Genomic DNA, 16,428 nt, shown 5'->3' with positions numbered 1-16,428 from the left:
CCCACTTCAGCATTTGTAGCACATTTCTGGACAGCAGCAGCACAGAAGCTGGGTTTGAAATACCAGATGCCAACAGTTGCATCATGGTGGTGGAGCCTGCCTTTAAACGGGCCAGAAAGATCAGAATCCACTCTATATTTGCCACCTGGAAAACATTAACTGCTAGACTCCTTTAGGAAGAGAGTCTTTCAGAGGTCCATGCTTGCAGTCAGAATTGTTCATTACCAGTTCTACATGGTGCAGTATATACACGATTGTGTCCAAAAGCTAAAACCCTTTGTTCACTCTGAAATAAGGGAAATCTCTACTCCATAAACTCTCCAAGATGTAAAAAATGATGTCACCTACTTCATGTTGTATATGAATCCTTTGATGCTATTGCCTTGATGTGGGCAGCCTCCATAGATGCTCACTGTATGGAATGGCTTTGTGCTAGCAGTATATGGGAGGATGTCCATGAGAAGCTCATGGGTTTACCCTGCTTGGGAGACTGCCTCTTCAATGAGAAGCTGCGGGAAACTTTCCCAAATCAAGGACCAGAACATAACTCTTCAGTCTCTCTTCTTGGAACTAGAAAAAACATCTATATCTCAGCATTCATTCTTTTCAGACTGGAGGCCCTACAATGAGAGGCATCTTTCATTTGTACCAACAGTAGCGCCTCACACTGTTGCCACCACAGTAAGTACAGCAACTCCCTATGAGACCCCGACAAAGGGAACACATGCAGTCTAAATCCACTATGCAGGCCTAGCCTTAGGAGTGGCCTAGCTTTTGATCCAAGGTACGAAGAACAATTCCAAACTGGTGGGGGACAGGATCCAAACTTTCCAACATTTCCTCATTACCATGGACATCCGTGTCCCTCAGGTCGTGTGCTATGTCTACCCTTTGCATTTTTCCCAACTCCCACCTCTTCTGCAGAAAGCTTCCCTCTTCCTGGATCCTCTCAGTTGCCCCAGCTCCAAGTTGAGGTAAAGATCCTTCTCCAGCAATGCTGAAGAGCGCAGTCCCCTTAATGCAACTGGAGCAGGGGTTCTACTTCCGATACTTCCTTTATTGCCAAGAAGTTAGGAAGTTTACGGCCGATACTTGATCTATAGTACCTCAACAAATTATTTTACTGGGAGAATTGAAGATTAACTCTCTTCAGATGATCCTTCCCTTCATACTTGAGGAGGAATGGATGTGCTTTCTGAACCTCAAAGACGCTTATGTTCATGTTCCAATCCATCCTCCTTGTTGGCTCTATCTCTGCTTCACAGTGGATGGGACGAATTATCATTATATGGTATTATCATTATATGGTATTACCATTTGGCCTCTCAGCTGTTCAAGAGTCTTCACCAAGTGCCTTGCAGCATTGGCAACCCACCTAAGGCATCATAGAAAACAGGTCTTCCCATATCTGGATGACTGGCTAATCAAAGGCCCTCCATGGGACATGGTGCTGCATAACAATTTGTGCTCTGGAAACTCTTGGTTTTCTCAAACTTTGAAAAGCCTCATTTGGTTCTTACTCAGCGTATCCAAATCATAGGAGCCTGTATAGACTCTGTACGACAGACAGCATTTGTTCCAGCCAAGAGAGCAGTTACTCTTCGGTGTTTGATCCAGGATCTCCTTCCATGAACTAAAGTCACTTTCTGGCAGTTGCTAGTCATTCTAGGCCATATGGCAGCAGCATTGCACATGGTGTCCTTGACTCATCATCACATCTACTTGCAATAGGGTCTTTGCGGTCAGTGGGACCAACTGACCCAGCCATTCCATAACATGAACATAAGATATGCCATACTGGGTTAGACCAAAGGTCCATCAAGCCCAGAATCCTGTTTCCAACAGTGGCCAAATGCAGTTACAGGTACCTGGCAAGTAACCAAACATTTAAATAGATCTCAAGCTACTATTGCTTATTAATTAATTGGTTATAGATTTTTCCTCTAGGAACTTATCCAAACCTTTTTTAAACCCAGTTACACCAACTGCCATAACCACATCCTCTGGCAGTGAATTCCAGAGCTTAACTATGCACTGAGTGAGAGAGAATTTTCTTTGATTTGTTTTAAATGAGCTACTTGGTAACTTCATGAAATGCCCCCTAATCCTTCTATTATCTGAGAGAGTAAATAACCGATTTTACATTAACCTGTTCAATTCCTTTCATGATTTTGTAGACCTCTATCATATCTCCCCTCAGTCATCTCTTCTCCAAACGGAACAGCCCTAACTTCTTTAGCCTTTCCTCTTCTCAAAATTGGTGAAATGAGAGCTCTGGTGGTGGTTACAACCACATGTACTGACAAAGGGCATTCCTCTTCATGGTCTCCTTAAGACAATTCTGGTAACAAATGCTTTGATGTCCAGGTAGGGAGCTCATACCCTGTCTTGCTAGATGCAGGGCACCTGATCCATCTCAGAACATCACCTATATATCAGTAACCCTGAGCTGTGAGAATTCTGGAATGCTTTGGGGGCTTTTATTCATTTTCTCCAGGGCGTGAACATCCTAATCCAAACAGACAACTGTTTCCATGTTCTACATCAAAACTCATGGAGGCACAGGTTCCTGGAGACTCTGGGAGGTGATGCACATTTGGCAGTGGGCAACGGACAATCATGCCCATTTCCAAGCTACCTACCTATGGGGATTGCCAACTGCCTAGTGGACTGGCTGAGCAGGGTGTCTCATACTTATGAGTGGTCTCTTGCTTGCTCAGTGGAGGAGGATCTGTTTCAGTTGTGGGGGTCACCCCTTGATTGATTTATTTGCAACAGAATACAATCAGAAACTTGATTAATTCTGCTCCATACTTCCCAGCGATCTTTGAATTGCTCAGGATGTGTTCCTCCTTATCTGGGGAAGAGACTTTGGGCCAGATTTTAAAAGCCCTGCGTGCCGGCGCGCAAGTCTCGGGGCTTCGTAAAAGGGGCGGGGAGGGGGCGTGTCTGGGACCGGGGGGTGCGGTTTGGGGTGGGACCGGGGGCATGGTCGAGGCCTCCAGACCAGCCCCCGGGTCGGGTGATGGCGCGTCAGCAGCCCGCTGGTGCGCGCAGATTTACGCCTGCTTTCAGCAGGCGTAAATCTGCCAACAAAGGTGGGGGGGGGGGTTAGGGAGGGGAAGGTGTGGGGGGGTGGACCCAAAGGTCGGCGCTAATTTCTTCCGGCACCAGGAAAGTGCACAGAAAAGCAGTAAAAATTGCTTTTCTGTGCACCCTCCGACTTAATATCATGGCGATATTAAGTCGGAGGTCCCGAAGAGTAAAAAAAAAAGTTAAATTTGAATTCGGCCCGCGGCTGTCGGGCCGAAAACCAGACGCTCAGTTTTGCCGGCGTCCGGTTTCCGAGCCTGTAGCTGTCAGCAGGCTCGAGAACCGACGCCGGCAAAATTGAGCGTCGGCTGTCAAACCCGCTGACAGCCGCTGCTCCTGTCAAAAAGGAGGCCCTAGGGACGCGATAGTGTCCCTAGCGCCTCCTTTTCCCCGTTTCTACCGCGCTGCCTAATTTGCATAGTGGATCACGCGCACCGGCGAAGGGCCGGTGCGCGTGCCGGGAGAGCGGGCGTTCGTCCGCTCTCCCGCGGACTTTACTGTATCGGCTCACTAGTTACAGAAGAGGCTCACGAGGTAACACCCACACGGGAATTCTCACACATGCTCGGTAAAGCTTATAGCTCTACAAGCTTGGAGAGACTACTCCATTTGATGCTGCCAGATGACATCGCCCACGTGTAATGGATAATTCAACCTATGGAATGGATAATTCTATCTATGGAAAACACCATTTACAGTAGGCAAACTTGTTTTATTTAAAACTACCCACTTAAGTGCCTCCCCTGACCTAATCCCGCTTTGGGAATACCTTCACAAAAATACACAGTTAAGTTCTCCTTTTGATATATATTGCTAATTTTACCTATGCAGAGGGTGGGCAAAAATACCCCCCCCCCCCCCCACAAAAAAAGAACTCTACAAGTAAAACAGAATTTTACCTATGGAAAGGGCTTTCATTATTGTCCTCTTTGGTGGAAGAGACTTATCTTGCCTGAATACTTAGCACCATTGTACAGCACTGCATACATCATTTTTTATTTATATTCCACCTTTCTTGAGGCTCCAAACCAGATTACATTGCAGATACTGTAGGTATTTCCATATTTATAGAGGGTTTACAATCTAAGGGATCTATTTACTAAGCATTTTTCCATAGACGCACAATGGGAGAAAACCTTTAGTAAATAGGCCTTACATTTTATACCTGAGGCAATGGAGGATGACGTGACTTGCCCAAGGTCACGAGGAGTTGGAATCTGTGGCATCTCATCATTAAGCATTTAGGTCTCTCCTTTACACATCAAACCAGAAGATCATTTGCTAGGTAAAGTAACAGCGATAAGCATGTTAAAATTAGAACAGAACAAACGAGAAACAGGTTGGTGTCCAGTTACTTCCCAAACGAACTGGGCTTTACTTCTGCTATAACATTTATCCATGAATGCCAAAGCTGTTAGCTGTCACTCCTCTTGATAGCACCTTAAAATATGTTAGCTTAAAGCTTTGGAAATCAAGTAGGTCTCGTCTAATGGAGGGAACTTAGCGATCTCACTGATGGGTTTGGTGCTCCTTAGTACTTTGCTTCTCTTCCTCCAATTCCCTATTGCTGTTTTGGGTTTCTGTGCCACAAAGGCAAGACTCTGTACTTTTTTTCAGTAAATGTTAGTTGCCAAACGCTCAAACTCTTCTTTCATTTTACTATTTGTTCCGCTTCCTTTGGTGCACCAGTTCTGTTGTAAAGCTTAGTGTCTCTTCCTCTGGTTTTTCTCCCTGATTTGTCAAAGCGTGTGGAGATTTGAAAACATTTTAGCATGTCATACTAGAAAAATCCTGTTTAAAGTGAGAAAAAGGCAGCCAAATCGCTTCAACAAAACTCATTCCTGGCTTTATGCTTAGGTACCTTTTTCATGTTTTAGATATCTAACACCAGCACATTCAAAGCAAAGCCAGGCCTCTACATTCTCCATGTCTTTGGACTTCTGATTTTTGGTATTTAATTGCGTTATCTTTAAAAAATTTTTGGAAATCTTAGACATTTAACTGGTCCTTTTCCCTGTCTATATTCCCATTTTAGGCATCTGTCATGCATGTTTTGGAAAATCTCATTTCTGTAAGTCCATTGATGTAGCAACTTTTTACTTAATTACTAAGGCAAGTTTCTGCTCAAGATCTGAAAATTCCCTCTGCTGCATACCTGGGTTGTGTAGATATTCTGGGCAGGTGAGTCATTACCAGCTGAGGCCTCGTGAGAAGGAAGCCTATTTCCTTCCCAGTTGGGGCCTAAGAGAGCAATGAGCAGGTTGCGGGGGGGGGGGGGGGGGGGGGGGGGGGTAGTAGAGAAGGAAAGGAAGAAAAGATGAGAGTTAGGAGAGAGAAAAGTGAGACCGCAGCAGTGGGGGGACCTGGAGGAGGAGAGAGAAAATGTCTGGGTGGGGGGGGGGATGTTGGTGGGGAAATAGAGGAGGAGAGTGAGAGGGCTGCACATGGTTGGGGTGGGGGTGTGAACTCGCCGGGGTATAAATACACTCATCTGGTATTCCTGCCACCCCTCCTTTAAAACAAATTATTTGGGGGGCGAGGGAAGTACACAGTGAATGCATTTTGTCCTTGGCAACTAAGTTCTGGAGGAAATTTTGAAAATCCCTGCTTCTCCTCTGCACTCAATAGTTCAGATGAAACACTGTGAGCAAGAATGAAAAGTAAGATTCTGTTTCCATCAGGTAGTACCTTCCATCAGATGACATCACTATTTGTTGACTGGTTTGTAGTACATAAAACCATGAATATAGAAGACATCCTTGCTTTGACTGCATAGTTGTGTTGCTGCATCTTGCACATGGATTATAGTCTGAATGGACATCACTTCTGTAAACCATTCTCTTTTCATTTCTCACTGTTCCAGAATCCAAGCGCATGCCCTCTGCTAGCTCAGAAGAAGAAGCGGTAACGAGAAAGAAACCCAAAGCAAGTAAACCAAGCAAGCACAACCAAGAAGCACTCAAGCCAACCAAAAATGGGAAGAAGCCTCCTTGTGGCCACCCAACTTCTCCTGTAGCTAATGCAAAGGGTGCCAGCCTGCAGGAATGTCCAACAGTGCCCAGAGCAAGGGGCTCACAGAGCGTGGCTACAAGGAAACACAAACTGCAAAAGTCATCTCTGAAAGTGCCTACACCCAAATCTTCTAAAAGGGTGAACGGTGCAAGGAATGCCAGGCTGAAGGCATCTCCTCCAGCAGCTCTTGAGGCAGGAAGCTCATGGATTGGAAGCTTAGGCAGTGCCAGCCTGCATAATTCCCCACCAGTGCCCATTCCTACTCTGCCTAGCATAATAACAGAGGGTGTCGGCTTTCAGAAATATCTGACAGTGGCAAGAGATGGATGCATGCAAAGCATTGTCATGTCTCCACCTGGTTCAGGTAAGGAAGTAATGGAGCCCTACTATTGTCAGTATGGAGTGCATTGTCAGCATTTTAATGCCTTATAACTGTGTTGGGCTTTATTGCCATGTAATAATACCAGCATGCTACTGACTACAGCTTTTACCAGGCAGCAACACAATCCATATTTATACTACCAGCACACAACTTCCTTAGGCCATGGTGAGGCAACAGCATCCTATAATAAAGCACCACCAGCATGCTAGAGTCCCTGAGCATAGTTATCCTGTAAAATAATATATAGCCTGCATGTACTTCCCCTGACCATGATCAGACAGTAACGTGCTTCCTGTATATTATCACTTTCATCCTCCATTGGGAAATAGCATCCCATGGCTTATACTAGTATATTTTATAGGCAGGTCCCTTTTTTCTTAGAAACAATTGGGTTAGTGTTTCTGAATCTTCCTGCCACATTTTCCTGGTCCCTGATTGCATCTCTTGTACATGATGATCCTCTGTCTCTCCATACATAGTGCAGAATAGTCACTTGATACAAACTGCTTCCATAAGCAAATCAGTTTGTGGGGGTTGGTTTTTTTTTTTTGTTTCTGTTTGCTATACCTGGTTTTCTGGCATTAAGCTTTTATATTGGTTGGTATGGGAGCATCCCATGTGATCTCAACTAGTTCTTCATTCTCTGCAGTTTTGACAGGATTGTGTGCCCGGTGTTCTCTGGTACTGTGTTGCTGTAGTGTTTACACAGAGCTGTGCTTCAGCATGCAAAAGTCTTCTGACCGCCGTACATCGTACTCATTCACAAGATGATAGACCGGCTCTGGTTCTGTGCTGCAGAATTTTTTTAGGCTATCTTTCTTCAGTTAATGTCTCCAAATGCTTTTTTTTTTTTTTTTTTTTTCCCCTCCCCCCACATAGCAATAGTTTTAAGTGCCTGCCAGAAATGATGGGGACAAATGCATTCAAGCGTATTTATTTATTTATTTGACATTTTTATATACCGACATTCATGAAAAAATATCATATCATATCGGTGTACAAGGAACAAAGAAATAACATAAATTGTGTAAAGCAATGAAACAGATTATTCTTGAACTTAGTTGACCAAATTGTAGCTTCATGACGATATGATTAGTTATTCTGGTATGTGATCTATTTTATTCTTGCAACAATTCTGCCATAACATTCTTTGTGCAAACTATTTTGAACTTGACGGTGTACCACAAAGAGTTTTAAATTGTCTTTATTTCTCACCCTGGTTAATAATGCATACAGCCGACCACGAGTTAAAGGTTGGTTCTGACATATTCCAGCATGGCTGAAACTCTGTCCTTGAAACTTTGTTGATTTTGTAATTGTATAAGAGGAAACTGCCTCCTTTTTTAAGATAAATGACAAAATATGTCACTTGGTACTGAATTGATCCTAGGTAAAAATACGGTTTCAGCTCTGTTACTTTCAGTGAATATCTGAGCATCTATAAAGTTATGCAGTGCATGCACAATGGCTCTCGTTCTATTCAAGAATCCTTTTGTTGGATTAAAGTTGCTAATTAACATGCTGAAAGCGCCAAACTTCAAATTCTGTTGATGTGGTGGCATGCCAAATGTTAGCTCAATTAAAAAGAAATGTATTATGCTATCTGTGTGTTCAAATTAGGATTATGTCTACACTTTTGTGGTGTTTCTCCTGTCAGTAGGTCCAAAACTTGATGATTCAAGATTAGTGCATCTTTATTCTTTTTGGAGTGGGCAACCATATATTTGACACCTTCCAGTGTGATACAGGAGTCCTTTAAGGCTCGGCCCTCTCAGCAACACTTTTCAATATTTACATGTTCCCTCTATGTAAACTACTAACAAATCTAAGAATATCTTTCTTCTATATGCTGATGACTTAGTTTTACATACCACTCTCCGAAACATATGCAAATACAGCCTTGATACTTTCTAACTATATGCAAGCCATACATCAAGAACTTTTGCAACTTTTTTTTTTTAATTTTTAATTTATGAATTTTCACATTCTACTCAAGAATATTTTAACCAAAACATCTTGCCAAAGGAAATACAGGTCATCTACATCAACCTATTTACTTATCCAAAAAAGGAAAAAAAAAAACAAAACACTTCATAATCCTCAATCAGTAGATGAACATCCAACTATAGGAAAATATTTTGAAATTCGATACGAAAAGGAAAAAGAGCAATTTCAAAGAATATAAACTCAATTTATCATAAGTACAATGGAATCTTTTATTTCTTATTCACCTGATCTATTTTCGAGAAGGTTTTTTAACTGTTCTGGATCTAAGAAGAAATAATCCTTCCCCCCAAGCTTTATTATACACCTACAAGGGTATTTTAAAAGAAAGAAACCTCCTCTGTCCTCTATTTCTTTCTTAAAAGCCAGAAACCTTTTTCTACATTGTTGTGTATTCTTTTCCAAATCTGGAAAAATCCAGACTTTCTGACCAAAAAAGGTTTTAGTTCTATTTCGAAAGAATAACTAAAACGTTATCCTTATCCGTTATGAAAGCAAACTGAACTAGGAGGGTACTTCTATCACTAATGTCTAATTCATCTTGCGATTTCTGTAGCAAGTCTGATATATTAATTGATGACTCCAATACCTGTTCCTTCTGACTAGCCGTTTTCTCAGCCTGTCCTTTTTTTCTTTATTAACCCAACATAAAATGCTCTAACTACTACAGGAGAGGCTTGTTCAGGTATATTAAGAATTTTGATAGCATATGATTTAAACAAGTCAATTGGACTTAGATAATCAGAAACTGGAAAATTAGTTATCCTCAAATTCAATGCCCTTATTGTATTTTCCAACATTTCAACTTTTCTTTGAAATACTATTTCATTTTTCATCTGTAACCCTTGAATATTCTCAGCTTGTTTCAATCGATTATCTATATTATCAATTTTTCTTTGCTGTTCTTGAATCTTTTTACTATTCTCCTTCAAAGATATATTTACCTGTCTCACTTCACCTGTCAGATTTACAAATAAGAGAATCAATTTTAACCATATAATTCCAAAGGGATTCTAAAGTTACAGTATTAGGTTTTTTTTACTTTAACATTAACTTGATCTAATTTTAAGGAGTCAATCATATTTATATTAATATTAGACATCTTAGGTGTACTAGAGTCTTTAAATTCCACTTGAGATCTTCCTTCCCCACTTAGATCCAACGCTTCTTCTTTCTGAGGAGATTCCTCCAAATGATCACTCATTTTTAATTCCTCTTGTAAGTTTAGTCCAGATTCAGAACCAATTACAACCTTACTAATTTCCTCTGGCTCCACTAAGGGGGAATTCCCCTTATAGCCAGGAGGAGATGGTATGTCAGGTGCCCCCGGACTTAAGGATATTTCAGTGGCCAGGTGTTTGAGATTTTGCTCAGAATCCTCCCGCACAGCGGCCTGTTCCACGGGGGTTAATTGAGAAGATTCCAGCCAATCTGATACCTGTCTTTGACCAGGCAATGAAGAAATATTAGAGACTAGGCGCAATTTTGCCTTTCTCTTTGTGTGAGGCATATTCTTTAATGAAAATTAAGCCTGGACTCTTCAAGATACAGTCGGATTTTGTACTGTTTATTCTAATTCGTAGCGATTTTCTTGGGGAAGGAATCGGTATAGAGTTCAACCAAAAATCACTTAAGAAAATCTCAACTTACTATTACTTGAAGTCCTGGCAAATCCGGCAAATCAGGCAAAGCCAGACACATCCGCGCGCGCCTGGTGTTGGCTGCGCGCCGCCGTCAGTAGGAATATATAGTCCCGCCTCCTGTTCTGATTGGAGGGATCAGGTAATTGTACTCCTCCTCTCCATCGTTTGGCTAAGTAAAAACACTTCGATAGTTAAACCACTCTTCCTGGACTTGGGCAACTTTCAAATAAATCCCTCAGACCAAGTATGGGACTTACGAATGCAACTAAATAGACCCTAACAACGAAAGTGCACATCAGTAAACTAATCAAAAGTGGTTATGCCAAGCTGCGTATACTACACTGGTTGAAACCATTAATAACCATGGCAGACTTCGGTACTGTATTGCAAACTCTAATATTCTGAAACCTAGACTACTGCAACTCCTTACTACTAGGTTTTCCAGCATGTCAGTTAAAACCACTACAACGATTACAAAATGCCGCAGCAAGACTCCTGCTAAGATCCAAGAAATATAACCACATTACACCCTCGTTGATTTCATTCATTGGTTATTAGTACAATCCAGAATTTATTATAAAGCATTAACAATTTTTCAGCATCACTCGTTATAATAACTCCAGCTTGTGAGGAGTAACACTACAGCCTTGCACACCTCAGCAAACATTAAGATCCCAAAATAAAGGACTATTGACTATTCCGACAGAGCACACATCTGATGCAAATAAGAGATTGTGTGTTTTCTGTAGCGGACCCAAAGCTATAGAATTCAATGCTTGAGATGTTTTGTATTTTACCTAATAGAAAGATTTAAATGCGAACTAAAAACATGGCTATTCAAAAACACGTATGAATTAATCTAAGACACCTGAAAACAGAGAACCAAAAAGACAAAAGATAATAATCGAAACACAAAAAAATAAATCTAACGAGAGATAATATGTAATAGAAAATTCACAAGATAGACATTAATACATGATTAGGAATACTTCCTCTGTAACAATCATTGTTTGAGTCATAACTATGAATGTCACTTTGTAAACTGTTATGATCTATATTTGGAATGACGGCATATAAAATGTCTAAATTTTATTTATCAGCAATATTGTGAGAGGTTGAAAATTCTGAGCATTTGCTTCATTGTTAGCAGGAAGGAAAATAGCTTTATTAGAGGAAATTTGTCCAGAGTCAAACTATAATATATCCACAAAATATTTTTTGTGTGGTAAACCACTTACCACACACAAAATATTTTGTGGATATATTATAGTGTTTGGAGTGTTTGGAGAGACACCACGTCTCTCCAAACACTTTAGGGAAATTAAGAAATCTTAAATTTAAATGTCTGGCCTGGTTTTCAAAAAACTCCACATGTCTGAACAAGATGTTAGCGTCCTTGGCTACAGATGCATTAAAAACTTGTCTTTAATCATATGTTCAGAATTAGCCAGCTTTTCATGAATAGCAGCAGTTTGAGAGTCACTTTCTATCTTGGTGAATTCAAACTCCAGAAGTCAAAAGAACTATTTTTTTATTGGAATCTTTAAGGGATCTACCAAGCCCACCGGTAGATCCTAGATAGCATCCAACATAACTACTGCCAGCTTTTTTATCGAAAGTGAAGATTCACTGGACTTTGCACATTCAGAGCAACTCTGTGTAACAAGGCCGATTCAAATGATGACAAAGGTCCTCCTTGGGGTACGACCAGAGAGGAGGACAAGCTGCAGAGCTCTCCCCACCAGGCTTGCTGAGCAGGTGTGATACAAAGAGCTGCTTGGATGGCACTCCACCTATAGCCCCCACCAAGGGAGTCATCGCAGGAGCGTCGTCGGAGTGCACATCTGATGGAAGCAGAGCGGCGAATCTCTCTCTCTGTGGGAGGTGATCTGAGATCTTCACGACTGAGTGTCCCTGCAGTGGAGTCTTCAGCCCCTACTAGTGCTGGGCATGAAAGATATGAGCTGCTGCCTGGGGAGAGGAATATCAGGGGGGGGGGAAACCCCCGAACCTTCCCCTTAACACTTTTGGACAGCATAACGAAGGTAAATAAAAAGGAAAACGAAGAGCAGCTAAACACAGCCTGTGTCACACCACCATCTTGGCTTCCATCTCAGTTGTAGTTGTAAGCCTTCATTCCCAATTTATTTTAGTTCAGACCTTGTAGCAAATGTCTTCAAGTACTAGGGCTTCTTCAGGACCCCTGGAATCTTGAGTCCTAAATCTGGCCAGTGGATGTCTCCATTGCATAATGGCTGACTTCCCTCTCGCCTTCCCCCCCCCCCCAAGGGGCTGTGAATGCTTTCTCTGCAGCATTCCCATCTGACCCGGGAGCAGAAGACCTGAGTTGGAAATCATACTCTGGTCCTTCTGCATGGCAGTACAAAGCACTGCTACTGAGGGCTTCCTGCATACCATGGCAGGAATGACTCTTATTTTTAAACCTGGGCATGTTGGGTCTGATCTCAGTCTGATTTACTGCAGTAAATCTGCCAAAGAGAGAATCCATATGGCGCACACAAAGTGTAATTAATATACTGTATATACAGGCAATATATCGAATTATGCTTGAAACTTTTTTTTTTTGATCGGTCTTCTGATATCTTGGGCGACTGGTACCAGTTTTGTATCTTTTTTTGACATATATTCATGTTCTCTGTTTTGTTTGGTATTTGAGCTTCTGTCACTCCATATGTAGTACAGAATACTTGCTTGTTACACTTCTATTGGCATGTTCAGAATGAATCTCACAGCTCTGTGGCATTTCCACAGCACACAATGCTCTCGGAGGCAGTAGCTGCAGACTTGAGGGAAGGAAACTGCAAGCAAGTCCATCATCAGAGTAAGTATTGGGTACCTGGGAACACGTTTTATTCACAGACTTGTACTTTATTCTTATGTCCTAGTACAGCTCTTTTTTTTTGTCTTTTTATATTTCTACCACTGTGGAGTGTGTTAAAGTTCTATCTTTTTTTTTTTTTTTGCAATTTTAATTGAAAGAGCTTTCTGTAAAGTTGTAGACCTCATATTTGCTTCTGGATACAGAAAAATGTGGAAGGATTTTATTAGCTGCTTTCAAATATCATAATTCAAAATCACTCTAGATATGAGTCCCAAATTAGCATTTTTCCCACAGAAGGAGAAAAGCCTTAATGAATCAGGTCCTATGTGACATTTTTATTTCAATGTTTTCTTAACAGAAGCTGCCCTTTCCCAACGCACAAGATTGTTCATCCGGTGTATTTTTTGAAGCAAAATTAAATTTCTAGAACACTCCATGTCATTCTCCCCACCAACCCAGTCTGTACCATAGGATATATTTCTGCAGCAGCAGGTTTGGGGGTCAGTAAATCTGCCAGGTCTTCTGATTGTTGGAAGAACTGCATCACATGACTGCAAGTTCCTTTTCTCTCCAGTTCCCTTCTTGGACTGCAGATTAGAGACTTGCTTCTTGCACTTTCATTAACATGGACCTCATACACTTTAAGTGACCAGGTTTTCTTTCATTTCCACACCTCATTTCTATATGGGCTGGTGATAATCGGGGGGTATCTTGCAGATCGGTGGTTTCACTGGCTGCAGACATTGAAGTTGGAGCTGTAATTCGGAGTTAGTGCATGTGGCAACTAAGAATGACAGTGATAAATTCTGATGAGTGTCCCGAGGCAGTCAAGAGACATCAATCCATCTCCTGAAATTGGAGAGCCTCATTCTGAGTGAGAGAGTATTTGCTCCCACAGCAACTTTCTTGTGGAAATATTTCTCCTAGGACAAACAAGATGGTAGTCCTCACACATGGGTGACATCATCAGATGGAGCACGGTATGGAAAATTTATGTCAAATTTTGACTGGCACACTGAGTATGCCAAGAATGCCACCGTCCACACATCCATTCAGGGTCCCTCTCCAGTCTCTTCTTTTCCATGAAGCTATTGTCTTGCGGTCGTGGAGTTCGCGCTCTGTTATCTGCATTGGAAAGCTTTTCTCAGTCAATTCGTTGACTTTCCTGTATCGGGTCCCTCTCCATTCCCCCAGCTTAGTTAGCTGTGCATTGTGATAAAGTTTTTTTTTTTTTTTTTTTGTTTTCCCTTCTGTGCGGTAGATTCCCAACTGTGTTCCTTCGGTGCTCGCTGGCTTTCTTCTCATGGCATTGGCAGTGCCCTTGGATTATGGCCCTCATGGAGCTGCTAAACGTGTGTATTCTCTGCCCGGGGGGCATTGCACGATGTTCGGGGGTGTCTGTTCTGTGACCAGATGACTCATAAGAGCTGGTGCGCGTGCCTGAACAAGATGGAGAAGCTCTTCAGATTGAAGAAGTTGGAACCCTCGACTGACGGGGGCATAGACACCAGGGCCCTCATTGGAGAATGGTGCCAGAGATCAGATGTCGTCAGTGTCTTCATGCTCCAGGTTGTCGGGATCGTCTCCTTCCTCCTTGGCGCGGGGGAAAGGCTGGGCAGAGCACTGTGGGAAGACCAGGAAGCATCGCCACTGGTCTCTACTGGGCTCAGGTCAGCACCAGTGTCTACTGTGATGCCCCCAAAACGACCCCGCGGAGAGGAGGCACCATCCTCCATCAAATCTGGGAGTCCCAGGCGTTCCCCCACCGGTGCTGGGCTCCGAGGGAGATCTGGCGATGGTCCCCCTCCTCCATCTGTCCTGTCTTTGGCAGATTTTCAAGAGAAGTTGGGATGCAACTGGCAGTTGTTCAAGCCCTGCAGGGCATCGAATCGCTGGCCCCACGGTGCCGGAGCCTGAACCCTTGATGTTGACATCGCTGTTGGAGCACCTCAATGTCCTTCTTGACGTACTCTCTAAGCAGCCGCTGCCAGTTCCCAGAGGTCCATTGATGCCCCGGCAGCCACTGTTGCCTCCTCTGTCAGGTGCGATTCCCATTGTGGGTTCCTCCGAGGAGGCAGGGCTAGTGTTACCCGGTCCAATTCCAGGTCCTTCAGGGGCCTCTGTACCCAAGCTGAGGCGCTTGAGCAGGGGCCCTCCACTGGTGTCTCCGGGTGATCTCAGTGAAGAAGTTCTGTACAACCTGTGGGGTTGATATCTCAAGTATCTTCATCAGATGACTCGGATCTTCCTTCGGACCTGTCTCCTCTGGAGGAGTGGAGCTGGTCCCCACCCGAGGACCTGACCTTTGCGGGGTTTGTCTGGACCATGGCAGAAACCATTCCATTTCAGCTTTTGATGGAAGAGATGCTAGGCATAAGATGCTGGAGGTTCTTTAGTTTGTTGATGCCCCAAAGGAGGTGGTGGCTGTTTCTATCCATGACTTCTTCAAGGAGTTACTTCTTAGGATTTGGTAACATCCGATCTCCGTGCCTCTAGTGAATCAAAAGGCGGCTGCTGTTTATCTAGTCCTGCAGGCCTTGGATTGAGAGGCGCCAACTCCCTCTCCTGTTGGTTGTGGTTGAGTCTGCCCTAAAAAGGGCCAAGTGTTCCCGCACCCATGCTTCCACCCCTCTGGGTCGGGAGCACAGGGCACTCGATGCACTGGGTAGGAAGATGTTTCAGAGCGCTGTGGTGTTTGCCTGTATTGCTTCTTTCCAGCTGTTCATGACTCAGTACTCCAGGAATCTGGAAGCAGGTCCAGGATTTTTCTGAGTGCCTGCCCCAACAGCAGCAGGATGCCTTGTTTAGTCATCCAACAAGGCCTGGAATGTAACAAACATGAAGTGTGATCCATCTACAACGTGTTTGAAATGGCAGACAGTGTGGTATCAGTGGACATCGGTGCTCGCAGGATGGCTTGGCTCTGAGCCTCTGACCTGCTGTGTATTGGCAAGAACCTATTTGGAGACAAGGTGAGGGATGCTGCAGCTCAGGATCACCATGAGACATTTCAGCATCTCTCTGCCAGTACAATGGATCCACTGTCCTTTGCCAAAAAATCCTTGCAGCAGGTCAAGAGGAGATCCTTTTATTTCAGAGGAAGTATTATCCTTCTGCCTCTCGTGCCCGTTCTCAGCATGTGGGCGCTGGGGCCACTCCAGACAGCAGCGGACCCTCAGGCCTCAGCTAGCGCCCCAGCCGAGCCCTGCTATGGGGTTTTGAATGGCTGCGGGGCAGTATAAGCCATTCAACCTTACCCTTGACTGGCCTTCTGGTCAGAGACTAGCTACGTTTCTTTGTGGACCGCTGGCCCAGTGTCATCTCAGACCTGTGGGTCCTGTCCATCATTCGTTGAGGGTACCGGCTGAATCTTTTTGGGGTGACCCTCTGCACTCTCCCCTGTGCCCCTCTTGGGGTCTGTCCTCGCATCAGGAAATACTCTTGACTGAGCT

General features: G+C 43.4%; 1 protein-coding gene across 7 annotated transcripts in view; it reads left to right on the top strand.

Moving 5' to 3' along the window:
• LOC115094262 (protein AF-10-like) overlaps positions 1 to 16,428 on the top strand; it is a 132,042-nt gene that overhangs the window by 42,420 nt on the left and 73,194 nt on the right. For all 7 annotated transcript variants that reach the window (XM_029607127.1, XM_029607125.1, XM_029607126.1 and 4 more), the window contains 2 exons: positions 5,957 to 6,469; positions 12,907 to 12,976. In XM_029607127.1, coding sequence (XP_029462987.1) covers positions 5,957 to 6,469; positions 12,907 to 12,976 — 583 coding nt within the window. The remainder of the gene's footprint in view (positions 1 to 5,956; positions 6,470 to 12,906; positions 12,977 to 16,428) is intronic.

This window comes from Rhinatrema bivittatum, chromosome 6 (assembly GCF_901001135.1).
Source record: "Rhinatrema bivittatum chromosome 6, aRhiBiv1.1, whole genome shotgun sequence".
Lineage (NCBI taxonomy): Eukaryota > Metazoa > Chordata > Amphibia > Gymnophiona > Rhinatrematidae > Rhinatrema > Rhinatrema bivittatum.
Note: the sequence above shows the minus strand (reverse complement) of the source record. Positions and strands in the feature narration are given on the sequence as shown.